The 24,706-nt window shown below is 39.3% G+C and overlaps 1 protein-coding gene across 2 annotated transcripts in view; it reads left to right on the top strand.

The window, feature by feature from the left end:
* Window positions 1-24,706, top strand: part of IQGAP2 (IQ motif containing GTPase activating protein 2) — a 275,493-nt gene that overhangs the window by 26,457 nt on the left and 224,330 nt on the right. For both annotated transcript variants that reach the window (XM_036886059.2, XM_036886058.2), the window contains exon 2: window positions 17,543-17,642. In XM_036886059.2, the coding sequence (XP_036741954.2) occupies window positions 17,543-17,642 (100 nt within the window). The remainder of the gene's footprint in view (window positions 1-17,542; window positions 17,643-24,706) is intronic.

The raw sequence follows: 24,706 nt of genomic DNA, 5'->3' as shown, positions 1-24,706 counted from the left end.
GTGGAGCTTGCCTTTGACCTTCAAAGAAGTTAGTAGAGCCCAGCAGGAGTGTGTCGTGTGCTCCAAAAGGGACTTACACCGAGTTCCACAGCAACATGGAACAATAGCTAAGGGGCCTATACCCCTCGTGAGATAGCAGATAGACTGTATTGGGCCTCTACCTGTGTCAGAAGGATATCAGTATGCGATGACTTGTGTGGACACAGCTACTGGCCTTTTGGTTGCTTTTCCTACCTGTTGTTTAGACCAGCAGGTGACCAAAAGAGGCCTGGAGCATATCTTTGCTGCCTATGGCCGACCACAGGTGATTGAGAGTGATCAGGGCACCCATTTTACTGGACATACACTGCAAGAATGGGTACCACAGCTGGGAATCAAGTGGAAGTTTCATCCTGCCAACTATGCCAATTGACTTGCCAATGAGTTTCAGCCCTGGGCAAGTCCACTATGGATTCAGTGTGACCAAAGAAATTGACAGCAAAACGTTCTTTGAGGTGAAAGGGTTTATTACCCGGTTTGTTCTCCCGCAGTAGGTCGAGCACTAGCATCTCTGCCTCCACCCAGAGCACTGGGCCGAGCTCTCTATATAGCCCAATAATAGCTTATTGCTTGCAGGTGTGGAAGCAGTAGCCTAGCAAAAGGCCAGTTACATCATCAGGTGGTTTAAGTTCAGTGAGGATCCTGGCCATAGGAACACCAACTTCCCCATACTTATATAAAATTTTAATCCTTTCTTGACTTTTTTCTATTTCAAAGTCACTTGTGTATACATTTTTCCTTATGTGTTGACTTTTCAAATAAAGGTACAAAATTGAGTATAAAATCCACAAACCAATATAAATAAACAAAGGGGAAAAAGGTAGGCTCTTCCTTATGGTAGACTGCCTTCCAATAGTAGAAGAAATAACATAGTTAGGAAATCCTCAATGAATGTTGACATTAATGGATGAAAGTTTTATGAGGAAAGGATATTTACATAGGCTCAACCTCTCTCCCCACCAATTACTTACTTATTAGAAAGGGAAAAACAGTCAATGTATAGTGGAGAAACCTGGTACACTTCACCTTAACCAAGTGATTAAAGTCACCGCCTACATCCCATGCCTCCTGATTTGAGTCTGTGAAAAGCACACAACTTGAGTTTTGTGTTGTGTGTTTAAGTGAAAAAAGAACATAACCTGAATCAAATCATGAGAAAACATCAGGCAAATCTAATCTGGTAGACTACTACAAAATTAATGGTCTGTAATTCTTAAAAACATAAGATCAATGAAGGTAAAGGGTGACAATAATTCCAGATTGAAGTTGACTAGAGAGACATGGCAATGGGATACATGGGACAAAAAGCTGTAGTAGACATAACTGGGACAAGTGGTGGGACCTGAACATGGACTGTGGATTAGAGGATAATATATAAATATTAAATTTCCCAATTTTGGATAACTTTGCTGCCATCATGCAACAGAATGCCCTTGTTAAGAAATATATACAGAACAAAAATACTGAGGGAGAAAAAGTAGAGAAATTGCAGCCCCAGGCTACAGGGGTTCACATCTGTCATCATGTCCTCAGCTATCCGGTCTGCTTTACTCTTGTTCCACTGAACCTTGGGGAAGGTGTGCGGAATGTTAATAAGGGAAAGGCATTCGCTTTGAGCAGAGGTGAAATACCATGTATACTGTGAGTGTCTCATTAATACAGTTTGGCTAGATGAGTCACAGTGTGTGAAGAACTGGTGAGAACCCCAAGAGCACTGTTTGAAACCCAAATGTGATCCTCGTTGACCTGTTGAGTATTTTATTTAGAGCTTTAATTTTTTTTAACAATCTCTAAGTGGATGGAATTATGAGAACAGCATTTAACTTTTTGAAAGTATTTTTCTGTGCATTAAGCGAATCTTAAGTCATTAACACTGTTAAAAAGAAGAAGGATTAAAAGTATTCCCATTTGGCAGATGAGGAAGTAAGACACAAGTTAGTACTTGTTCAAGGTGTTCCTCTTAGGCCTTGAGCCTTTATCCTAGTGCCTTCTGGGACTGGGTTCTTCCATAGACCATCAATTCTATGTACTTTTCGGAAATAAAAAATAAAGTAAGAGCTATAAGAAAGCAAACATATTTTCTCTAGTATAGTTGAGCAATAGTTCTTGTCTTGAAAAGCAAACTAAATCAGGGAGCTGCCATCTCTAATCAAAAGTGTATGGTTCTATGAAATTCGTTAAATAAGCTCAATTTGACTCATGTGTCTCTATGTAGGAAGACCTATGGATATTGCTAATTCATCACTGCAGCTTGAATGGTCTGGTGTCTTTTTCTTTCAATGGTGTGTGAGCAACAGGATCTGTTGTTCTGCTTCTGTGAGAGTTGGTCGGCCCCCAGGCCCAGCTGTTTGTCTTGCTGAGAAGCAGCAGAGCAAAGCACTGATGGAGCTGGAATGCCATCCCCTGCACCTTGGCTCTGCCCCTTGCCAGCTGTGGCAAGGATAGTAATGAAGGTGACAATAAAAATAGTGCCTACCTCCTAGGTTATTGTACAGATTAAATAAGTTAATATCTGCAAATAAGTTAGAATGGTACAGGGCAAATGGGAAATGCTTAAACATTTTTTAATGCACATAAAACTATTTTAATATTTTAACCATTGTTCAGTGGACAGCTCTGTGGTATTAAGTACATTTACATTCATGTTGCACAGCCATCACCACCGTCCTTCTCTAGAATTTTGTCTTCCCAAATGGATGTTCTGTACCCATTGAACATTAACTGCCCACCCTGCCCTCCTGGCAGCCTCTGGCAATCACCACTCTACTTTCTATCTCAATGAATTTAAGTCCTCTAAGTGCTTCATGTAAGTAGAATCACACAATATTTGTGTTTTTTTGTGACTGGCTTATTTCACTTATTATGATGTCTTCAAGGACCATCCATGTTGTAGCATGTGTCAGAATTTCCTTACTCCTTAAGGCTGAATGCTATTGCATTTTGTTTATCCATTTATCTTTTGATGGACACTTGCTTCCACCTTTAGCTATTGCGAATATGCTTCTGTAAATATGGGTATACAAATATGTTTGAATTCCTGCTTTCACTCTTTTGGGGAGTATATGCCCAGAAGTAGAATTGTTGAATCATATGGTAGTTCTGTGTTAATATTTTGAGGACTCACCATACCATTTTCCACAGATGTTACACCATTTAACATTTCTACTAGCAATGCAAATGAATTCCAGTTTCTCCACATCTTTACCAATACTTATTTTCTGTTTTTATATAAAAGTATTTTCATAAATATAAAAATATTGGGGGCATTTAACAACCAATAATGTAATATTCATGCCAAGTTATTTCCTTACTTAGTCTTTTTAAAGAGAGAGAGGGGTGAGTAAAATATTTTAACTAGTGAAAATTTGGCAATTTCCTGGTTAAATTGGATACTGATTGAAATGTTTACCAGCAAAGTTTGTACCAGAGTCCTTATCTTGAGTTTTCTGCCCTTTTCCCTACATGCCCCCCACCACCATCCCAACTTTTCTTCCCCTTCCATTGCTCCCAAATCACTCACCTTTTAAGGAGAAATGCAATTCATAACAAGTAAGCTCATGTCAAGAACTTTAAAACCAAAGAGTTCTTAGTTTATGTGCTGGAATGTGTAGAGTGGGTTTTGCTCAGTTTTATCTACCAAACTGGAGTAAACCTACCTCCTCAGAGTTTTGAACAATTTGAATGAAGAACAGACTTGGAGTGTCTAGCATATAACCAGCGCTTCCCTGAAAAAAGATGTGGAAAAACAGATGGAATGAGAAAGTCCTGGTTCCTCTTTGACCCACATTTTCTCCTCTTGGCGTGCCTCTCTGCTTGGTGAACACTGGCCATGGGGTGCAGCAGGCACCCGTGCACGAGGAGGGTCCCACCCCTCTAAGCAGTTCTGGAGAGCTCTCCAGATCCCAGTGTCGGGTGGTGATACAGGGCATAGTCAGGCCCTTGAGGGTTCCTGGAATAAGTGGGTCGAGTGTCTGGAATGAGATTCCTGGGAATGACACCTCCGGCTGGTTTTCTTAGTGCCTGCATGTGTGCAGCCAAGTGTGAGCTAAGCTGGTGTCTGTGCTGCTTACAAAAGAAGCTGCTCTGGCTGCACCCTGAAACCGGCACCGGGTGTGTGCAGTCCCATGCAGCCTGAAGGGACACATGGTACATCTGCTTGGGATGCCAGTGTGACTAAGTTTGTAGGTGGGCACTGCTTATATTTTAAGTCCTGAACCACAGATGATTGTGGAGTAAAATGCAAAAGAGATGTTTGTTTTTTTAAAAAGAGTAAAACTGAAATTAGACAACTCATGCTTATTGGGCCTTGAGCTGTGCTCACATACCTCTCTTCACTCCCAGTTCTTCCTGTGTTTTTACCCTCTTCTGCATTTAGGGTTATTTGACAATGAAAAGCTCATTAATACAGGCAGATCTCAGATATTACGGGTTTGGTTCCAGACCACTGCAAAAAATTAATGTCGCAGTGAAGTAAGTCAGACGAATTTTTTGGTTTCCAGTGTCTACGAAAGTTTTTTTTGCACTGTAATCTATTAGGTGTGCAATGGCATTATGTCTTAAAAATATACATGCCTTAATTAAAAATACTTTATTGCTAAAAAATGCTACCATCATCTGAGCTCTCAGCGAGTTGTATCACTGATCATAGATCACCAATACTTTTGGTAAAAAAAGTTTGAAACATTGTGAGAACGACCAAAATGTGACATGAGACGCAAAGTGAGCAAGTGCTGTTGGAAAAATGGCAGCGACTTGCTTGATGCAGGGTGCCACAAACCTTCCATTTGTAAAATAAACAAACAAACAAACAAACAACAGAAAATGCAGTATCTGCAAGACACAGTCACGGGAAGCACAGTGAAGTAAGGTGCTCCTGTGCATGGTCTGGGAGGCTAGGGGTGTGCGAGGTCAGCAGATGGCTCAGAAAGGCAGGCTCCTGTCCCCTGAAGGCGTGTGCTGGGTAAGATCAGACGGTTCCAAGCTGTGCTCTCCACATGTCAACTGTGATCTCAGACAAGTGAGGTAGCTGCCCAGATGTCTCCACATCTGTAAAATGGGAATGAGATCAGTGGAGAAGATTGTTGTGGGTTAGACGTGGTGGTACTGCTGCCAGGAAGAACCGCCTTGGAAATACTGGGGGTGGTGGAAGTGTGGAGGCTAAGGAGCCGAGCCTCACCAGCTGCTTCCCCAGCCCCTGTATTGGTTCCTCTCCTGACTCATCCCTGTAGCAAGGCTTCTACATGCCACACTTCACAGCCTTCTTTCTTTCCTTTCTGGCCTCTTCTCCCTGCCCTTCCTCTTTCCTAGATGACCCTTATCCTTCCCAACTTGATATCAAGAAGGGGGTAAGGCTGAGCTGGGGGAGGGTCTTGAGCTGCCCTAGACCATTCCATAGGAATCCACCTCCGAGGCCAAAACTAGGTGTGCTGCTCAAGGCTCTCTGACAAGAAGGAGCATGAGGATGGCAGAGGATGGAGCTCTAGGAGAGGGAATAGGGAATTAGGGATTTTGAAGAGCAGATCTAGAGCTGTTTCTTCAATCTCTATCCCCACTTCCCATGAATGCAACTCTGAACATGTTTCAGGGGAAAGCAAACCCTTGTTGATTGTGAATATTGGCAAACAGGCAAACTGAGGAACTTAGAGTATTTAAATTAATAGTAATTACAGTAGTTTATGTCATAGGTTTAACAACTAATGCCCAGTGAACTGTATGTGGTTCTGTGGCAATTATGTGTGTCATTAGTTGTGCCAGGCTAACTTGGCTGGAAGAGCTGTTACCCACGGGATGAAACTCTGCCCAGCTACTTGATTATGAGCTCTCACCTGGTGTTCTCATGGTCATCAAACAACCTGTACTCCTTTCAACGACACTGCTTAGTAAAAACAGCTGTATAACATCCTGGGCAGTCTCCCTGGTCCTCTCCAGAAGTTCAGAGACTTTTGGAAGGGTGGGGACAGAAGACTACAGACTTTGGGGGCTGAGGAATGGATCAGACACAAAGCCCAGAAGTGCTGTGCAATTTCCTCATTCTTGTCTTGTCTTCTGTAGGTGTATTTCTCCACCCAACTTTCTCTCTCCTCCTTCGAACATGAGACTTGAAACTTTTAATCTAGAAAGCTGGCCTGATTAAACCCATCATTGAATAATGTCTTCTCTTCTCCCTGGCTTTTCTGTTCTTTGTCCTGTAATTAGTTTGTGCTTCTTCCAAAGAGGCTTTCTAACATTTCTCCAGTGTTAAATGTGTGTTCTATTAGATTGTAAACTATTAGGGGCACAGAGTCCTTTCTTCTATGGCATCCTTTCCTACCCCTTATGTGCACTGTAATTGTTCGTTATGTGGCAAAGTCTCTAATAACTAATGAAACAGATTCCCTTATTGTTGTATTTATTGGTTTTGATGAGAAGGCACTTGGAAGGCATTTTAGAACTTTGTATTTCCAAAAGTCTATGTCATCATTTTGCAACCTAGTGGACCAAAAATAAGAAATTTGCATCTTCATTTGGCTTCATCACCGTGGACACTTCCACACAAATGCAAGCAGGGCTGTCATGTCTGCAGTAGAAACGGTGAATTCTGAAATTGCATCCAAATCCTGTGAGGAACTAGTGACTGATAGACAATTTGGCTCTCTCCTCTGATCAGCAGTAGATGAGTAGTGCAAGGGGATTTACATACAATACCAGGGTCCAGGCCCAAGAAGGAAATGCCTGAAGATCAGTTACTGATTGAAGTCTGAAGAGGAACATTAATTATATTTAATGTGGTTGCTGTCCTGGCTGTTATATAAATAAATTTCATTGAGCTTTGGACTAAAGAATCATAATATCTGGAAGCTTTGGTGTCTTACAGTGTGTTTACAAGAACATCCATTTTTCTAAACTTGGGACCTTGTACTTTTCTAAGAGCAGTGGTACTGCATGTTAGAACAGAAAGCACAGAAGCCAAAACCAAAATATTGTCAGCTTTGTTGCCCAACTGGGGTAAATTCTTTCCCACAAGAGAGCCATTCCTTGGGTATTTTATACACTTTCCAAGTAGTTTGCAAAATCATTATTTGTATATTCTTCAGCCTGCAAACTTGACATTAGGTTCACCCCCTCCTAACAACTCAAATCCCTTCCCACCCCAGCCATTCTGTTTCCTCCTACTGCTCCTTGTGCTGTTGACATAAATGAATAAAAATATGTTTGCTCTAACATAATACGGTACCTCCACAAGTCTGGTTAAAAAAATAAACAAGAGCCAATAGTTGGTTTCAAATACAAAGCAGCTCTGTAATCTAGTTCTGGAACCTTGAGAAGAGCCCTTACAGCATTTCCGTCTTAGTCAAGTAGAGATAATAATACTTGTTCATCTATCTGATGGGGCTGTTACACTCATATGACATAATTTACGTGGTAAAACTTTACAAATGTATATGACTTTTATGAAACCAAAGACCCTGGCATATTTGGTTTAAGTCCTGTGACTTAGTGTTGGCACTATAAGTGATATCTCATGATTTTCTCACAAGTCTGATACTCCATAAACCCTAAATGTGTGATCTGATGCTAATTTCATGTCCTACTTAAAAACAGAGAAGCTTCTTGCTCATGAGAACTAGCCTAGATTGCTTTACCCAAAATCAAGTTGGCTTGTGTTCTTAATCCATGACTATATTGTTATCATGTCACCATTTGCATGGTGTGGCCCATTTGAGAGCTGAGTTTTTGGCATACTTAAAAAATCAGCTGCCCTGAATCATGTATTAATTCACACTCACTAACAAACAGCATATGCTTGAATCAAATAGTACCCGTCTGTTCTACAGCATAGCCTTCTAATTGAGTCTGTTATATTAAACTTGTCTTCTAAATATAAGTTTAGATTTAAAGTCAGCTCCTTTGTATATCCCTAGAACAGTGGGGGTACTTCCACTTCTTTTCCTCTTTAATTATACAAACTTCTCTTTATGTAAATTGGCACATTGAGGCGACTTTCTGGTGCTGAGCCATGTGCTGTTTCCACCTCCACCATCTGAAGTCACAGAGTGAGTCGGCTGCCACTTGCTGACTTCCTTTTTCTGCCCCCGTACCTGTTCTTCCTCATCCTGTTCACTCTTTTGCCAAATTCTCGCCTTGCAAAGCATCACTGTGTTGTTCTTGCTTCTCTCTAAATCAGACTTGTGAAGTTTCACGACACATAGGCTTGTTGCAGCCATCATTCCCCAAATTAGGTCCCCTTCCCTTCATTCTAATTCACTTACATTCTACCCCACCTGGTCTCTGATTAGCTCTTCATATTCAAGCTGTTTAGGCACTTTCGGACTTCCTACAGTTTATCATGGCATCATTCATCTTCCTTTCTGCTGTCTTTGAACTTCTGTGAATTTTTGCCCCCATTAAAGCTGACTAAATCATCATCATACATTTTGAATGACTGTGATCATTTCCAGAAATTCAAATGGATCAGTTAGGTACGTGAAAGGCATCCTTCGCAATAGAACTGACATTAAGGCTTATTCCTCATTACATATATTTTTATTTTTTGTAACTAGACATGAAAACACATTTAAGCTTTTATTCTGATACAGATACATTAAACTAATACATTTTAGTGGTACAGTACTTAGAAAATGTGTAAGAATCCAAAAAGTTAAGGAAAATCCCAGAGACATCCTTTTAGGAACAAGTGTTTTAATATTTTGGTATTTCCTTTTAGGCTTTTATCCCCTTAATTATAGGGCATTTAATAATATAAGCTTATGTAATTATTATAATTAAGAGTATATACACACAGTTAAGATGTGTATATATGTGTGTTGAATTAGAATTGTGGTGGTGTTTTCAGTTTATAGAACTTCAAATATACTGGTTTCAAGTTATATGGCACATAGGTGCTAAGTCTACTGAGTGAGGGGGCAATTGAGTATCATCAGTTGCCCTAAAAAAACTAGCTGTTTATCTATTATACAGCTCTATAAACTTTATATTTTATAACTTATTTAATAATTGATTATATTATAATCTTACTATTAAATAATTTTAAATATATATGATTTTTAGCAATACTCATACAATATCTTCATTGGGTAGGTAGCATTTTTCCCATTTTACAGATGAGGAAACTGAGTGTCTAGTTAACTCGCCCATGACTGAGTATGACACTATTTCAGGCACATTTAACCCCCAAACTGCTTCCCTTTTCACTCAGCCACACCCCTTCTTACAAGGTATCTTTATCAGTTTAGGCAGAAATTCACCTTTTGTGGGGGAAAGAGGAATAGAATGGAGAGGGTACCTCAGTTTAAAAATGGTAAATTGTCTCAAATGTGTTCTCAGCATTTATTGATCAATATGACTTGGCTTATCATGTGATGTATCATGTAAGTAGTATCATTTAATTTTTTGGTTTTGGTCTTGTTACGACCCTTATGTTCCTGATATACTCTAACTTGGCAATATTGAATATTATCTTACCGTTTTCTCCTTTGATGGACATCTGAGATGCAAAAGCATCTCTAAGAAATAAGCCTATAATTGTGCTTTCTACACTTTCTCAAGATAGTAGCATTAACTTATATGGTTTCCAATAGGAAAAACAAAATAAATTCATCTCCTTAGTGAGATGTCCGTCATGCCATTTTTTTTATACCCTCAGAAAAACCTAGTGGCTGCTGGGCCAGTCATCAAACATTTACGTACAGGGAGGCAGTGACCCTTCCACAGAGTATAAAAATTGTAACTTTGGAATCAGAGGTGTTCTGAATCCTGACTCTGCCACTTAACTGTCTTCATGATCTTAGAATCACATAAGCCTAGGTTACCTAAACTATCTGAGTTTGTTTCCCACCTAAAAAGCAGAGATTCTGATTCTTTTCTTGAAGGGAGATATGGGGACAAAGGGGCAAAATATCTCGTACATAGTAAGTACTCAGTAAGTGTTCATCTCTTGCGTCTGCTACTTTTCTTGTATGCAGCTCAAAGAGCTTACATTGGTTGGAGAAACAAGACATATGAAACATGGAGAAAAAAGTCCTCATAACCAAGAGATTGTCTTCTTTTCTTGTACTTAGCTTTGACCCATTTGTGATCTATTATTTTTCTCTTAATAGCCAAGGAAAAATTAGGCCAAGAGTATTCTATTTTCTAAGGCTCTCCACTTTGCAGAAATATCCTTTGACATTCTGGGCTGTTTATGGTAGTTTTTGAAAGGATATAGGGACAGTGTGTTAGGAGTGACTTGCTCCTCTTTGAAAACAGCCCAGGGTACTGTCATTATATAACCTACCAAGTATGTTTAATAGCTGTAAAATACAAACATTTCCATGGAGTACTAAAGGTTAAGGAAACATCTGTGTCCTTAGAGTATTCATGTATCTGTGGAGAACAGGGAGAATCATTTTAGGATCGGTTCTAAATAATTTGGAGCATTTTGCCCCTAACCATCCTGAAGCATAAAAAGTTCATATGGAAGTAGAAATGAGTTGAATTCCTTCCCTTCTTTTAAAAATAGTAGAAACTCATCCATACTAATGATTTTACAATTCTTTCTGTAATCTTAACTGTTGGTGCTAAAGTTTTAAAATTGGGTTTGGGCGCATCCTCCCCACACAGATCTCGGTAGGGAAGATTAGACCCTCTTGCTCTGTGCCTACTTGGTAGCAAAAGTGGTGGGTTTTGTCCCAAAAATACGTTGTTGTTTTCTTAAATTATAATTGGCTAGGAAATCCCAAATCTAGGAATCATTGCCTTTAATTATCCTCCCATATAGAGCAAAGTCCTAGGTAGACCCCTTACTCCTATGCCAGTCTGTAGGCTGGCCCACCTCTATGTATGGGCCTTAACATCTCCAGGGTTTGCTTTGAGCTACTAGATTTTTTCTTAAGTTAGACATTATTGTTCTAACTTGCACAGTGGACCAAAATTAATTTTACTCTCACATGTGAGTTGTAGAAATGAGGTCCTGTTCTGAAAAGATGTCCTGGGTTTTGAGATCCAGTCTTGGTAGAAGCAGATGGCATCTTAGGTGCTCAAATATAATCCCTTCTTGAGGAGAAAATAGTTAAAGGCCTTTAGTATCAAAGTGGGATCAAAGAACTCTCATATGTACATCTTAAAGCTCTGTACATTTAATGCATATTTATAGAAAAGGATTAACTGTTTTCACAAAGCTTGAAATAGTTCCTCATTTTCCTGAATAATTAAGACAAATAAGCATCCTAACTATTCTGGGCCTTAGTAACAACACTGGAAAACTGAGATTGGTAGCCAATCAGAGACTGTACCTTTTTTATTATCATTATTAAGATATCATTGATATACAATCTTATGAAGATTTCACGTGGGCAACAATGTGGTTACAACATTCACCCATATTGTCAAGTCCCCCCTACCCCACTGCAGTCACAGTCCATCAGCATAGTAAGATGCTAGAGTCACTACTTGTCTTCTCCATGCTGTACTGCTTTCCCCATGACCCCCCTATATTACGTGTCTAATTACAGTGCCTCTTAATCCCTTTCTCCCTTCCTCCCCACCCCCTTCCCTTTGGTAACCACTGGTCCCTTCTTGGAGTCTGTGAGCAGAGACTGAAACTTTTAAAAATAAATCATGTAGTCTCAGTTGGTTACCCTTCTTTCCCTACCTAGGAAATTCTAAGGTTGAACTTGAAGATTTAGGGATTGCATTATTAAAGGAGGTGGCCACAATCCCTAAGCCATGTCTAACCTGAATAGCCTCTGAGGTTGTGTGTTGATTGATGACTTTGGAGATTTCTTAGAAATGTGTGATGGGGAAAAAGTTCCAGGAAAGGTGTGGAGGGCAGCCTTTAAATAAAGTTCACCTTCCTTTAGAATCTGGATAGTATGGCTGTGTTGCCATCAGGTCATTGGACTTAGTAGGGCTAAAACTGAAGGATACAGCATCTCTGCCTTTCAAGCAGAAAGCTGAGCAGCACACCAATTAGCAGCCTTTACTAAACACCTACTGTTTTCCTGGCTACTTGGTAGGGATGTAGAGATGGATGAGGTGCAAGCCCCTGATCTCCATGTCTCCCAATTGGAGTGACTCGATGAAACCTCCAATGTCTTTACCACATGGGGTGGTGAAAATAATCGTTTTTCCAGATTATTTAGAGTGCCTGAGAATATGTATTGGGTTGTTAACAACTTCAACCTCAGGTTTGCCTCTTTTTTCAAAAGAAAATTCACTTTAGGGAAGTTAGATCATGTGGTCCCTAAAGCTTAAGATTAAGTAGCTGTGAAATGCTTCAGCAACCTTGTGTGAAGCCAGAACATATCATGGGTCAAATTTACTGAGTGTATTGCCTTACTGGAAATCTTGGACTTGGGGTTCTCATCTTCATATCCCACCCCTGACCTCTGTCCTACCTTTAGGGTCTTGGAATAAATTTTCTCCCTTTTAGAGCTTTCCTTGAGGTATGTATCTCCAGTAACCATTCTTTTAAGTTCTGAGAGAGGGGGGAAATCCATTTAGGTATGCTCTCCAGGTAAAAGCTGGTCTCTTCTTTTACAAGGTGGCTCAGTACAGTTTGATTTGAACTATATGCCTGAGAATATTCAGGGTCCCTTACAAAAATTGTGAGTCACATAAAATAACAAAGTGTACATAAAATGCTAAATTCTGGCAGGTTTCTATGAAGTGGTGATTCATATCACATTCCTAATCTGCTTTTCCTTAAGGGACACATATTAAATAGCATAGTATCATTTCATAAAACAGAGATTCTCAACCCTGCTTTTTGTGATTCCTGCTGACCCTCCCTCCACTGGAGAGAGTATACCCCCACCTATCTAAGTGTCCTGTAAGTATGCCAAACTTCTAGTTGTTTAACTATAATAACTTCAGGAGGGACTTTGTCATACTGTCACTTTGTGTCCTGTCCACAGAAGTGTCCTGTAAGTATGCCAAACTTCTAGTTGTTTAACTATAATAACTTCAGGAGGGACTTTGTCATACTGTCACTTTGTGTCCTGTCCACAGAATAGACTGGCACAAAGCAGCCACTCAAATCTTTATTGAATAAGTGAATGAATATTAGGAGATGACTAGCAAAGGAGACGATGGACTTGGTGTCTCTGTGTTTGAAGGGAGCAAATAGAGTAGCTGAAATTAACAAGTGACCATGCCAACAGCTTAATGAATGAGATGGGTCTTGGGCTTTTTTTTTCATTGGATTTTGTGGATTTCTTTGGAAAATGAGCTCCTTAAGGTTTCTTCCATCTATCTCTAACTTACAGTTCTATTTCAAAACTGTTTCTACCAATGCATACTTATGCTACTCCTTAAACCTCTGAATAAGCCCTGTAATGTGATTTCCATAGAACGCTATTGCTTTAAGATACCGTCTTTTAGCCAATGTTCGCTAATGTTTATAAGCATTTTGTGAGTTGCTAATACTTCAGGAAGTTCTTCACTATGTTCCCATGTTTCTTAAGGTTCAAGGCAGTGGGTAAAGATGAACTTTAGAGAAAATCATGGTTAATCAAGTTGCTTTAAAATAAAAGCAATTCTAAAGTCACTTAAATGATCTGCCCGTAGGTTTGACAGCAACAGGCACCTTCCCTGGCTCACTCAGCTTTAGCAGCAGCCTGGCAGTGGGCAAAGGGCAGGGGCTGCGGCACTGAGGGACCTCAGTTTCAGCCCTTGCTCTGCCACTGACCCAGCAAATAACCACAGGTGCTCCCTTTCCCTTGTATGACCCAGGTTCCCTCACTTCTAAGAGATAATGCCTATCTCTCAGGGTGGATTATGAGAACCACACAATAACATGGAAACGTGCTTCATAGGCAGTAATGCTTGCTTAAGAGAATTCTTTTAGCAGCTCAGTGATGGCTTTTAAATGGCAGGGTTGTTACCCATGGCTAGTGGCTCTTATCAGAAGTTGTTACTTAATAAATGCTGAATAATGCAGAAATATTTGCAGGCAACCTATGTGGCCCAGAGGATCTGCTTTTGTGATAAGACATCCCCACACTCATAACCTTGGCATATGCTTTGATACTAGGTCATGAAGGACGGTTCATGGCTGAAAGAGCAGTGACCAGGTATGTGGTCTGGTGAGCCAGGTCAGAGGGAAGGAAGGGATGTGTAAAAGGAAGCCCCCAAGGGAAAACATTTGTTGTTTTGTCCACTGCCCTGTCCCCAGTGCTTTAACTCACACCTGGCCCATAGAATCAATGAACTGAGCATTAGTAGGGTGAAGTCTATGGAGTGGTACTGTATTTGCTCCATCAATGGGCACACCCTTATTTTATTAAGGTAAATAAGCAAATAAGACAACCCCACACAGATACTTTAGAGACCTTTTGTTAATCTTTCCTGATAAGAGATATTTGTTCATCAGATATTTTTATGGAGCATGTGGCCTATGCAGGAAAGTGAACTGGACACCGAGGGCACAGACATGTCTTCTAGGAGTTTACTATCAACAAAGTGGTATAGAAGGTGCCTGCAGTGAGGATATTTTGAGCAGGAACAATCAGGGAAGACTTTGGAAAGCAAGTCACCCTTTGCTAGGTAGAATTCCATCAGCTGTGGCTGATATGCTGCAATGGCAATTTAAAGCTTTGGGGTCAAATCTTCTCTTTGACAGGGTAATGTCAGAGTTTGAGAGCCCCTCAGCAGCTTTCCTGGGCTGGTGGAATCTTGCATGGGTTATGTAGACATTTGGAGGGAAAAGGCCTTAGGGACCAAGATCTGCTGGGGCTTCTTTCTCCTTTTAGGTGGGTTGGTTGAGGCTGAAAGGAGGCAGCAGCTAAGGAAGAAGGTGGCAGTGAGAGCTCTTCCTTTTGAATGTGACCTCAGTGCCCACTTTCATGTTGGGGAGGTTAGAATCAGCACAAGGCTTCTCACTAGGAGTTTTATATTGTTTTCAAGCTCTAATGTGTCTGAAGGTATTATAAAATGGAAATATCTTGCCAGAAATGGGAGGCAGTCTTTCAACTGAAATTGAAATGAGAAACTGGAGGTCTTAGAGTGAACTGAGGAGATGGAAGAGTAGGTCATGATATATGGGCATGCCGGGTGTCTTCAAAGAAAACCCAGGATAAGACAATAAAAACTTGTAATGTACATTCATTAGAGGGATGGTGGTTAGCTCACTTACTGAAAATTCACTGGAAGGTAATTTTTCAGCAAATATTTGGGTGTTCTCTGTGTGTCAGGAACCACGGTAGATGTGAGGGAGATGTAAATATGAATCGAATCCTTTCCTCTGAGGGATCCCCAGTTTGGAGAGGTAGACATGACTGAGTCACAGAGAAGGCTTCAGTGATAAGTGAGGTAACAGACTCGCGAACCAAAGTGCTGGGAGCGTGGATGAATGCTGACTTCAAGATCCACAGAACTTGGTTTGAGAAGGTGTCAAAGATGTCAAACACAGAAGGTGGGAGAATGGCTTTCCAGGTACAGAGAAGGTAGAGAGCAGAAGCTCTCCAACCTGATAGGTTGGATTGTGGTCCTGGAAGAGGGTGCTGGAATGTAAGCTTCATGTAGTGGAGGAAAGGGAAGGTGTTCTAGAACTTTGTAGGAAATGGGGACCCACCAAAGGTGTTGAGGAGAAGAGCATCAGTAGGACTGTGTGTTAGAAAAATGCTCTGGTGACAGTGAAGAGAGGAGTGGGGGCTAGGAGGCTATTTGAGGACTGTTGCAAGCATCCAGGCAGGAGTGTTGAAGGCCTGGGACCTTGTGGAGGAGGTGCAGGGGAAGATGCTTCCAGAGCTTCCAGAACTCTTCCAGAGTTCTTCTTGGGGTACCTTTCCTAAATGTGAGCATTGTCTTCTAAAGTTTAGAGCAGGTGGCGTTTATTAAGAGGAAGAAGATGCTTTTTGACAGTTATCTTTGTTGACCCCCATTGGTACCATTAATTGGAGACAAGGTGTCCCTGTTTTAAGGGATAGAGCCACAATGGAAAATTGAGAGCTGCAGGGAGGGGGTGGGGAAAAGGATGGTGAGATGTCTGTGATGTTATGTCCCAGCCTTTCCTGGTCCTCTTCCATATCTCACTGGTTCCTTTTCTTCCTCATACATAAACAAAGACATTTCCGCAAGTTCTTCATATGTTTCTTGTTTTTCTTCCATCCCATCCAAACATTTCTAGCCCTAATGTTTTTGCTCTTCACTTGGGCAAATGACCACTCAGCTATAAAGTGGGATAAATTACCTGCCTCACAGAGGCATGAGACTTAAATGAGACAATGCATAGAAAACACTGCCTAAAGGCTTGAAACGAAGTAAGTGCTCAATGAATAAGCATCTAGTATGTATTTACATATTTACATTATTCTGCCATATTTTATATGGATATACATTTAATCTCCCCTTTCTTTTGAATTCCTCACTGGTTTTGTATTATTTTTTTATCTTAAATGTTCAGTATTGTGTTTGTTCCAGTAAGAGTTCAAAAATCTGATTTTAATTCCTTTCGTCTGCCAAGATGATATTTCGGACTCCTCATCAGCAGAGCATGGGACTGGCCTCTCTTAGGGATGGATGGGTAATGCCCACATCCATCTCTCTTTTGCTAGAGACCAGGGGTCCCATGAATGACATGGCTGATGAGCTGGCAACTGGGGAACAAAGAAGCAAACACTGACATTCCTGCCCCACATGACTGTAGCTCTGCTCTCCACACACATTGTCTTCATTAGAGGAGTAATCTGACAACTGACAAACCAAATTTGTTTTATAGCCACCAGAATGAAAGTTTGGGTTGAGGAGGAGAAAGGGATCCTGTTTATGAGGAAGGCTAAGAGCTGGCTGCTGTGGCAGTTGAGGCTGCCACGGGCTGTGGAGACTATGGGCAGAGGACATGCAGTCCCGAAACGGAGGCCGTGTTCTCGACAGACAAGTAAGGCCGACGTGGGGAAGTTTATAAACAAGATTTGTGTTGGAATAAAGAGTATGGGCTTGTAAACTTTGCGCACTGCTGTCTCCACTCCTTTTTACTTTGGGGTATGTTTTGACCAGGAAAGTTAGCCTTGTCAAGGCCAAGAAATAAGTGAGGGAAGGATTTTAGAGACTCTGGCATCCATAATAAAGGATTTGGGTTAGATGAGAAGCCTTAGTTACCTCCAGGAGTGGGAAAAACACAAGCCCTTGTAGATTTTTTGTTCAACCCCAGAATTACCAGGATCATCCAAGTTGTTGAGCCACTGGACTAATTCTACAAGCTTGTTAAGGAAAGCTGTTTCAAGTAGACCGTGCTCTAATTGACTTGAGCCTGTCTGAAGCCTATGGCATCATATCTGTGAAATCGGATTGCTATTCTCCTATTATTTAGTAATTTTGACCCATACTTCAGTATTGCATTTTTTGTTAGAAATAATTTAATATTGTTAAATCCAAAGCTAACCTCTTTCTGTGCTTGATGTTTCAATAGCCCTGGGCTCTCCATGTTCAATTTTGAACTGCATGAGTTATTTTCTAGTGAATTGTCTCAGTGTTTATTGATAAATACTGCCCTTACAAGTAAAGTGATGTTATCCTCTATTTCTAGCTATTGTGGATGATGAAAGGCTCTCTGCAGAGGAGATGGATGAGAGGAGGCGGCAGAACATCGCTTATGAATATTTGTGCCACCTAGAAGAAGCCAAAAGGTAACATCCACTCTTTGTCTGTTTGTACACCTGCTCTTGGAGATAAGCTTTGGTATACTAGGCTCTTAATAATTCATTTGCAGTCTTTTTGGTAGCAGGGTAATAGGAGAAGACCCACCTGGTTTTTGTAAAAAGTGAGGCAGAATCGAGAAAAAGTTGCTACCATGGCCAAGATCAAGGCCCTAGGGAGGGGTCTGTTCCATTTTCTTCCTCAGAGTCTCCCAGGAAGTCTCTGGGCAAATTGCAGATTGTTTCAAACTCTTCATCTCATTGGTGTGGGTGGTGGGGGAGCAGCAAAGACTTAAATCAATTTCCTTTTCCCCCAGAGCTTCCTCAGATCTTTTTCCCATCCCAATCCCAAGGATCATAAATGCCCAGTAGGACAGTAGCATGTTGGACTGAAGTTGGTTGGTCACTAGAGGGTAGGTTTATGACAGCAATCTCCTTTTCAGTCCATGGGTGTGTGACCACTTGGGATACATTGTCTCTAAAATCACACTGATTCTTTTAGACTTTTTACATTGTGTCAGGTTCTCCAAGGAGAAAATGTAGATAAAGTCTTTGCACATAGCCTGCTGTATCAGGGAATCAGAAAAAGTTTGTTCTATGCCGGGTGGATCCTGCAGTGTCTGTATGCTATGAATTAGATTCTGATTTAATGCTTTGTGCTATAATGGAGAAAGCATTGCTCCGTGGACCAATGATATCTTCCACCTCTCTTATCTGTATAGAAAATAAACATTTAGTTAATGGTCACTTGTGTTAATTATCGCTGATCACTGGTAAATAGCTATCCACAGAGCCAAATGAATGGGGTTTGTAATCAGTGTTTTGTAAAAGAACATGCAGTGACGCATGTGCTAATTTGGCCTCGAAATTGCTTGCAAGGGGATTTCCCAGAGTTCTTTAATATTTTCATGATGTCTTATAACTCTAAGCTCTGAAGACTAAGTTTGAAAGGCTATTTAACATGTCTGTGAAGTCCACAATTATGTTGCAGGTCACTGAAGACTCACTGTCTAAGATTATTAGAAACTTGCTTTTTGTCAAGTTGTTGCTTAAAAACGTTCGATAAGGAGAGTGATTCATAGACATTAAAAATAAACAAGCTTTCAGTGAAAAAATTTTAGGAGAGTAAGTGGAAACTTCCTCCTGATACAAACTGCATTCTAAGTTTTTGTCTCCTGTTTTTGTAAGTGGGAAGCAGTGTCACACAGAGGAGAAGGTGTGTGATTAGGAGTCAGTAGACTAAATTGCCTGGCTCCAGCCCTACCACTTAAGATGCTGTGTGATCTTGGGCAGACATCTAACCAGTGTGAACTTCAGTTTTGTCTGCTCTGTATCTGACAAACTTACCTTGCCTGACCTATTTTGTGGATTTTTTTTTCTAAAAGTCAACTAAAATCAAGAAGGTATAAATATTTTGTAAACGATAGTGCCAGTTAGGTGTATGGTGATAACATAAGCTTAATTTTCTCCTGAATGTATCAAAGTGGTATTAATATAGCTTGAAAGCTTGTCATCTTCTTTAGTCTTTTCAAAATTCTGTAGTTGAATTTTATTTTAAAAAGGTCAGCATAGTAATTAGTCCAGGTTCTTTGAAGAAAGCTTCCTTAGGAATAGTTACACTGAAAAAAAGACTATAAAATAGATAGTTTTTTCCTCTAAGATAGTTTTCATACATCTGTTTCAAGAGATAAAATGTAATATGTATTTACAAATCTTTTATAAAGTTCTAAATGCTTTTTGTGATCTTTAGGAAATCTGATTTTTGGCCATGGAATATATAAAAATTATGTGGCTATTAATAGACACGTTGATATGTGTACAGAATTGTAATGGTCCTGGACTCAAGAAATAAATGAGGGGGTAAATTAGTCTCTGTTCAAAAAACAATTTGAGATGGTTTATTGCATGATTCTTTTACAATGTTAATGCCTTAGAAATTTGTCATATTGGGTTTATTATAGTGCATGCATGTGTGTGCTCCTGTGAGTATAGCTGGCTTAAAATACTGAGTTTATACTAAATGGTGCACTTTGAATGTTTTGAATGTTTAAATTTAGACAGAAACTTTTTTTGTTTATTTCAGTTGAACTGACTTAAGTGCATTTTAGCTAGAAACATGTTGGTTCTGTCTCTGTGCCCCTTTTTTTTCTTCCCAGAGGTGAAAATTGGAAGGATATCTAGTTTGTTACTTCCTGTAACTCAGAGTTTTTACAAATTCAGAGTTATAATAATATATCTTTAACTTTGGTTTTATTAATCTCAAGATTCTGTGATAATTAATATTAGACCATCTAAAAGTTCCTTCATTCAGCAAGGATACTACTAAAAAGGATAATGAGGGAATATTGTTAACAGTTCTGTACCAACAAATTAGATAACCTAGAGAAACGGACAGATTCCTAGAAAGACACAAATTATAAAACTGACTAAAGAAGAAACAAAATACCTGTATAGACTTATAACAAGTAAAAAGATTGAGTTAATAATCAAAAAACTTCCCACTCTTCCAAAAAATAGAAAAGCGGGAGCACTTCCTAATCCATTCGATTGACACCAGTATTTCTCAGATGCCAAAACCAGACAAAGCTTTCTCAAGAAAATGACAGTCCACTATCCCTTATGAATACACACAAAAATCCTCAACAAAACACTAGTAAACTGAGTCCAACCAGCAACATATGAAAGATTATATACCACCAGATGGGATTTAGCCAAGGAATGCAAGTTTCGTTTAACTCAAAGATCAGCAAAGACAATTCAGTGGGGGTAAAGCAGACTTTTCAACAAATGATGCTGAATCATCTGGATATACACATACTTAAAAATGAATTATACCCCTTTCTCACACCATAATACAAAAATTATTTTTAAATGGACCATTAATCTAACTGTGAGAACTACAACTATAAATTTCTTAGAAGTAAACATAGGAGTAAATCTTTGTGATTTATGCAGTGATTTCTGAGACTTGACACCAAAAGCACAAGCAACAACAAAAATGAGATAAATGGCAATGAACAAGTGGAATTTGAACTAAAAATAACAAAACAATTTACATTAGCACTCAAAAAATGAATTACAAAATATGTGCAAGATCTATATGAGAGAAGCCATAAAACTGATGAACTAAAATAAAAAAATAAATGGAGGGATATTCCATGTACATGGATAGGAAAACTCAATATTGTCAAGATGTCAATTCTTTCCAACTTGATGTATAGATTCAGTGCAATCACAATCAAAATTCCAGCAAGTTATTTGTGGATATTGTCCACTCTGATTACCTAAAGTTTATGTGGATAAGCAAAAGACCCAGAACAGTCCAATAATGAAGGAGAAAAAAGTTGTTGGAGGACTGACACTACCTGACTCAAACTTAATACAAAGCTACAGTAATTAAAACAGTGTGGCACTGGTGAAAGAATAGGCAGATCAGTGGAGCAGAGTAGACAGCCCAGAAATTGGTTTCTATAAATACAGTCAGTTGATCTTTGACAAAGAAGTGAAGCAATACAATGGAGCAAAGATGGTCTTTTCAACAAATGGTGCCAGAAAACTGAACGTCCACATGCAAAAAATTAATCTAGAAAAAGACCTTACACCTTTCACAAAAATTAACTCAAGTGGATCAGATCTATAGGTAAAATGCCAAACTATAAAACTCCTGAAAGATAACTAAGGTTAAAACCTAGATGAAATTCATGGCAATGCTTTTTAAGATACAGTACCAATTCTGTGATGCATGAAAGAATAAGCTGGACTTGATTAAAATTAAATATTTCTGCTCTGCAAAAGACAATGTCAAGCGAGTGAGAAGACAAGCCATAGACTGGGAGAAAATACTTGGAGAAAACACACTGATAAAGGACTGTTAACCCAAAACACATAAAGAACTCTTAAAACTCAACAATAAAAAAACAATTTGGTCAAAAAATGAGCCAAAGACCTTAACAGATACATCATAGAATATATACAGATTGAAAATAAGCATAGGAAAAGATGCTGCCCATGATATGTCATCAGAGAAATGCGAAATAAAAGAAGACACTACTGCACACCTATCAGAATGGCCAAAATCTAGAACACTGACAACACCAAATGCTAACCAGGATGTGGACCAGCAGGAACTCCTAATAATTTTGCTCACGGAAATGCAAAATGGTACAGTCACTTGGGAAGACAGTCTGACAGTTTCTTACAAAACTAAATATACTCTTACCATTCAATCCAGCAATTCTGCACCTTCTCTTTAACCAAGGGAGTAATAGATGCAAATTAAGTCAAAAGATATAAATGGAGTAAATAGATAAATGAAGGCTTATGTTCACACAAAAAGCTGACATGGATGTTTATAGAAGCTTTTTTCATTAGTAGCCAAAACTTGGAAACCACAAAGATGTCCTTAAGTAGGTGAATAGATAAATTAATAAGTGATGGTACATCCAGACAATGAACTATTATTCTGCACTAAAAAATGAGCTCTCAATCCATGAAAAGACATGGAAGAAACTTAAATACATATTGCAAAGTGAAAGAATCCAATGTGAAAAGACTATGTACTGTATGAGACAGTAAAAATATCAGGGATTGGAGGAGGATAAATACATGAAGCACAGGATTTTTAGGGCAGTGAAAATATTCAGTGATTTACCATATGGCAGATAAGTATCATTTTATATTTGTCCAAACCTATGGAATGTATAACACTAGAGTGAACAGTAGTGTGGTGTAAGCTGTGGATTTTAGATGATTATGATGTGTCAGTGTCAGCTCATCAATTATAAATAAATTTTCCATTCTGGTGAAAAATGTTAATAATGTGAGAGACTATGCATGTGTGGGAATAGGGGGTAAATGAGAAATCTCCATACCTTCCTTTTAGTTTTGCTGTGGGCCTAAAACTGCTCTTTAAAAAATGGTCTTAAAGATGATCTGAACAGACACTTCTCCAAAGAAGAAATTCAGATGGCCAACAGCCACATGAAAAGATGCTCCACATCACTAATTGCCAGGGAAATGCAAATTAAAGCACAATGAGATATCACCTCACATCAGTTTGTATGGCCAACATCAAAAAGACAATTAACAACAAATGCTGGTGAGGATGCAGAGAAAGGGGAACCCTCATAACACTGTTGGTGGGAATGTAATTAGTTCAACCATTGTGGAAAGCAATATGGAGGTTACTCAAAAAATTAAAAATAGAAATACATTTGACCCAGGAATTCCCCTCCTAGGAATTTACCCAAAGAAAACAAGATCCCAGATTCAAAAAGACATATGCACCCCTATGTTTATTGCAGCACTGTTATAATAGCCAAGATATGGAAGCAACCTAAGTGTCCATCAGTAGATTAATGGATGAAGAAGTGGTACATATACACAAAGGAATATTATTCAGCCATAAGAAGAAAACATATCCTCCCAGTTGCAACAACATGGATGGAGCTAGAGCATATTATGCTCAGTGAAATAATCCAAGTGGATAAAGACAAGTACCAATGCTTTCCCTCATTTGTAGAGTAAAACAACAAAGCAAAAACAGCAGCAGACTCACAGAACCCAAGAATGAACTAATGGTGGGTGGGTGGGAAGGGAGGGAGAAGGGGATTAAGGGGTATTATAATTAGCACACATAATATAGGGGGGACATGGGGAAGACAGTATAGCCCAAAGAAGACAAGTAGTGACTCTGTGGCATCTTACTACGCTGATGGACAATGACTGCAATGGGTGTGTGGGGGACTCAATAATATGGATGGATGTAGTAACCACAATGTTGCTCAAGTTAAACCTTCATAAGAATGTATATCAATGATACCTTAATAAAAAATATATATCTATTGTTACCAAAAAAAACTCAGGAAAAAAATGGTCTAAAAGAACAAAGACTGAGTTACTGACACATACTGTAACATGGACAAACTTTGAAAATATACTGAGTAAAAGAAGCCAGGCACAAAAGGCCACATAATGTGTGATTTTATTCATATGGAATATCCAGAATAGGCAAATTCATAGAGACAGAAAGCAGATTAATGCTTGCCAAGGGGAGATTGGGCCAGTGGCTGATAATGGGCATGAGTTTCTTTTTGCATGGACAAAAATGTTCTAAAATTGATAGTGGTGATGGTTCCACAACTCTGAGTGTGCTGAAACCCACTAAATTGTACACATTAAAGGGTGAGTTGTATAGTATATAAATCTCATTAAAGCTGTTATTAAAGAAACATTCTTTTGATCAGACTAGCTTGGAGAGGTCCTTAATAAAGCTGTTAAATAAGATTAAATGGTATTTAGCAGATAAAATGCATATAGAAGGTACTTCTAAGATACATGAGATGTTGAACACTATTCGTTTTATAGGGTTTTTTTTTTTAGCATTTCTTGTGTGCAAACAGGCATAGTAGGATAACTTTGGGAGATGGGATCAAGCAACTAATAATGCTGTGCTGAAAAAAGCCCACTATTTGGTTAGAGCTTTTACTTATGAATTTAAAACTCTTCCCTCCACTTATGTTTGTTCTGTTAATCTCTCTGTGTGCGTGAGCATCTTCATATATCCAGCCCATCATCCTAAATATCTCTCATGTTGTGCACTCCTCTGTTCCACCGCCAGGCTACTGAAAGCTTCCAACATTTCATGCTAGATTACTGCAGTGATCTCTGATTGGTTTCCCCACTCCTCATACACTCTTTTATCCTTTACCTGTATTACAGTCAGATGATTCTTTTCAAAACTCTAATCTAATGTGGCCAATCCTGTTTCAAACTTTCCAGTGGTTTTGCCATACTCTTAAGATAAAGACCAAATTCCTTAATAAAGGGTCTGATAGGTCCAGTACCTACAGCCTCTCCAGTTTCATAAAGTGCTCTATTCCATATTGCTCTATATTCCAGCCACATTGGCCCCTTTTCATTTCCATGTTCCCTCCTACATAGAACCTTTGCATGTGCTGTTCCCCTAGGCCAAATACCCAAATACCCCTATTGTAAGGTATAATGACATCATATCTACCACATACTTGAATGACTTACTCAATGCCCAGAATTGA

Source organism: Manis pentadactyla, chromosome 2, assembly GCF_030020395.1.
Source record: "Manis pentadactyla isolate mManPen7 chromosome 2, mManPen7.hap1, whole genome shotgun sequence".
Taxonomy (NCBI): Eukaryota; Metazoa; Chordata; class Mammalia; order Pholidota; family Manidae; genus Manis; species Manis pentadactyla.
The sequence above is the reverse complement of the archived record's forward strand: the minus strand, read 5'-3'. Positions and strand labels throughout refer to the sequence as shown.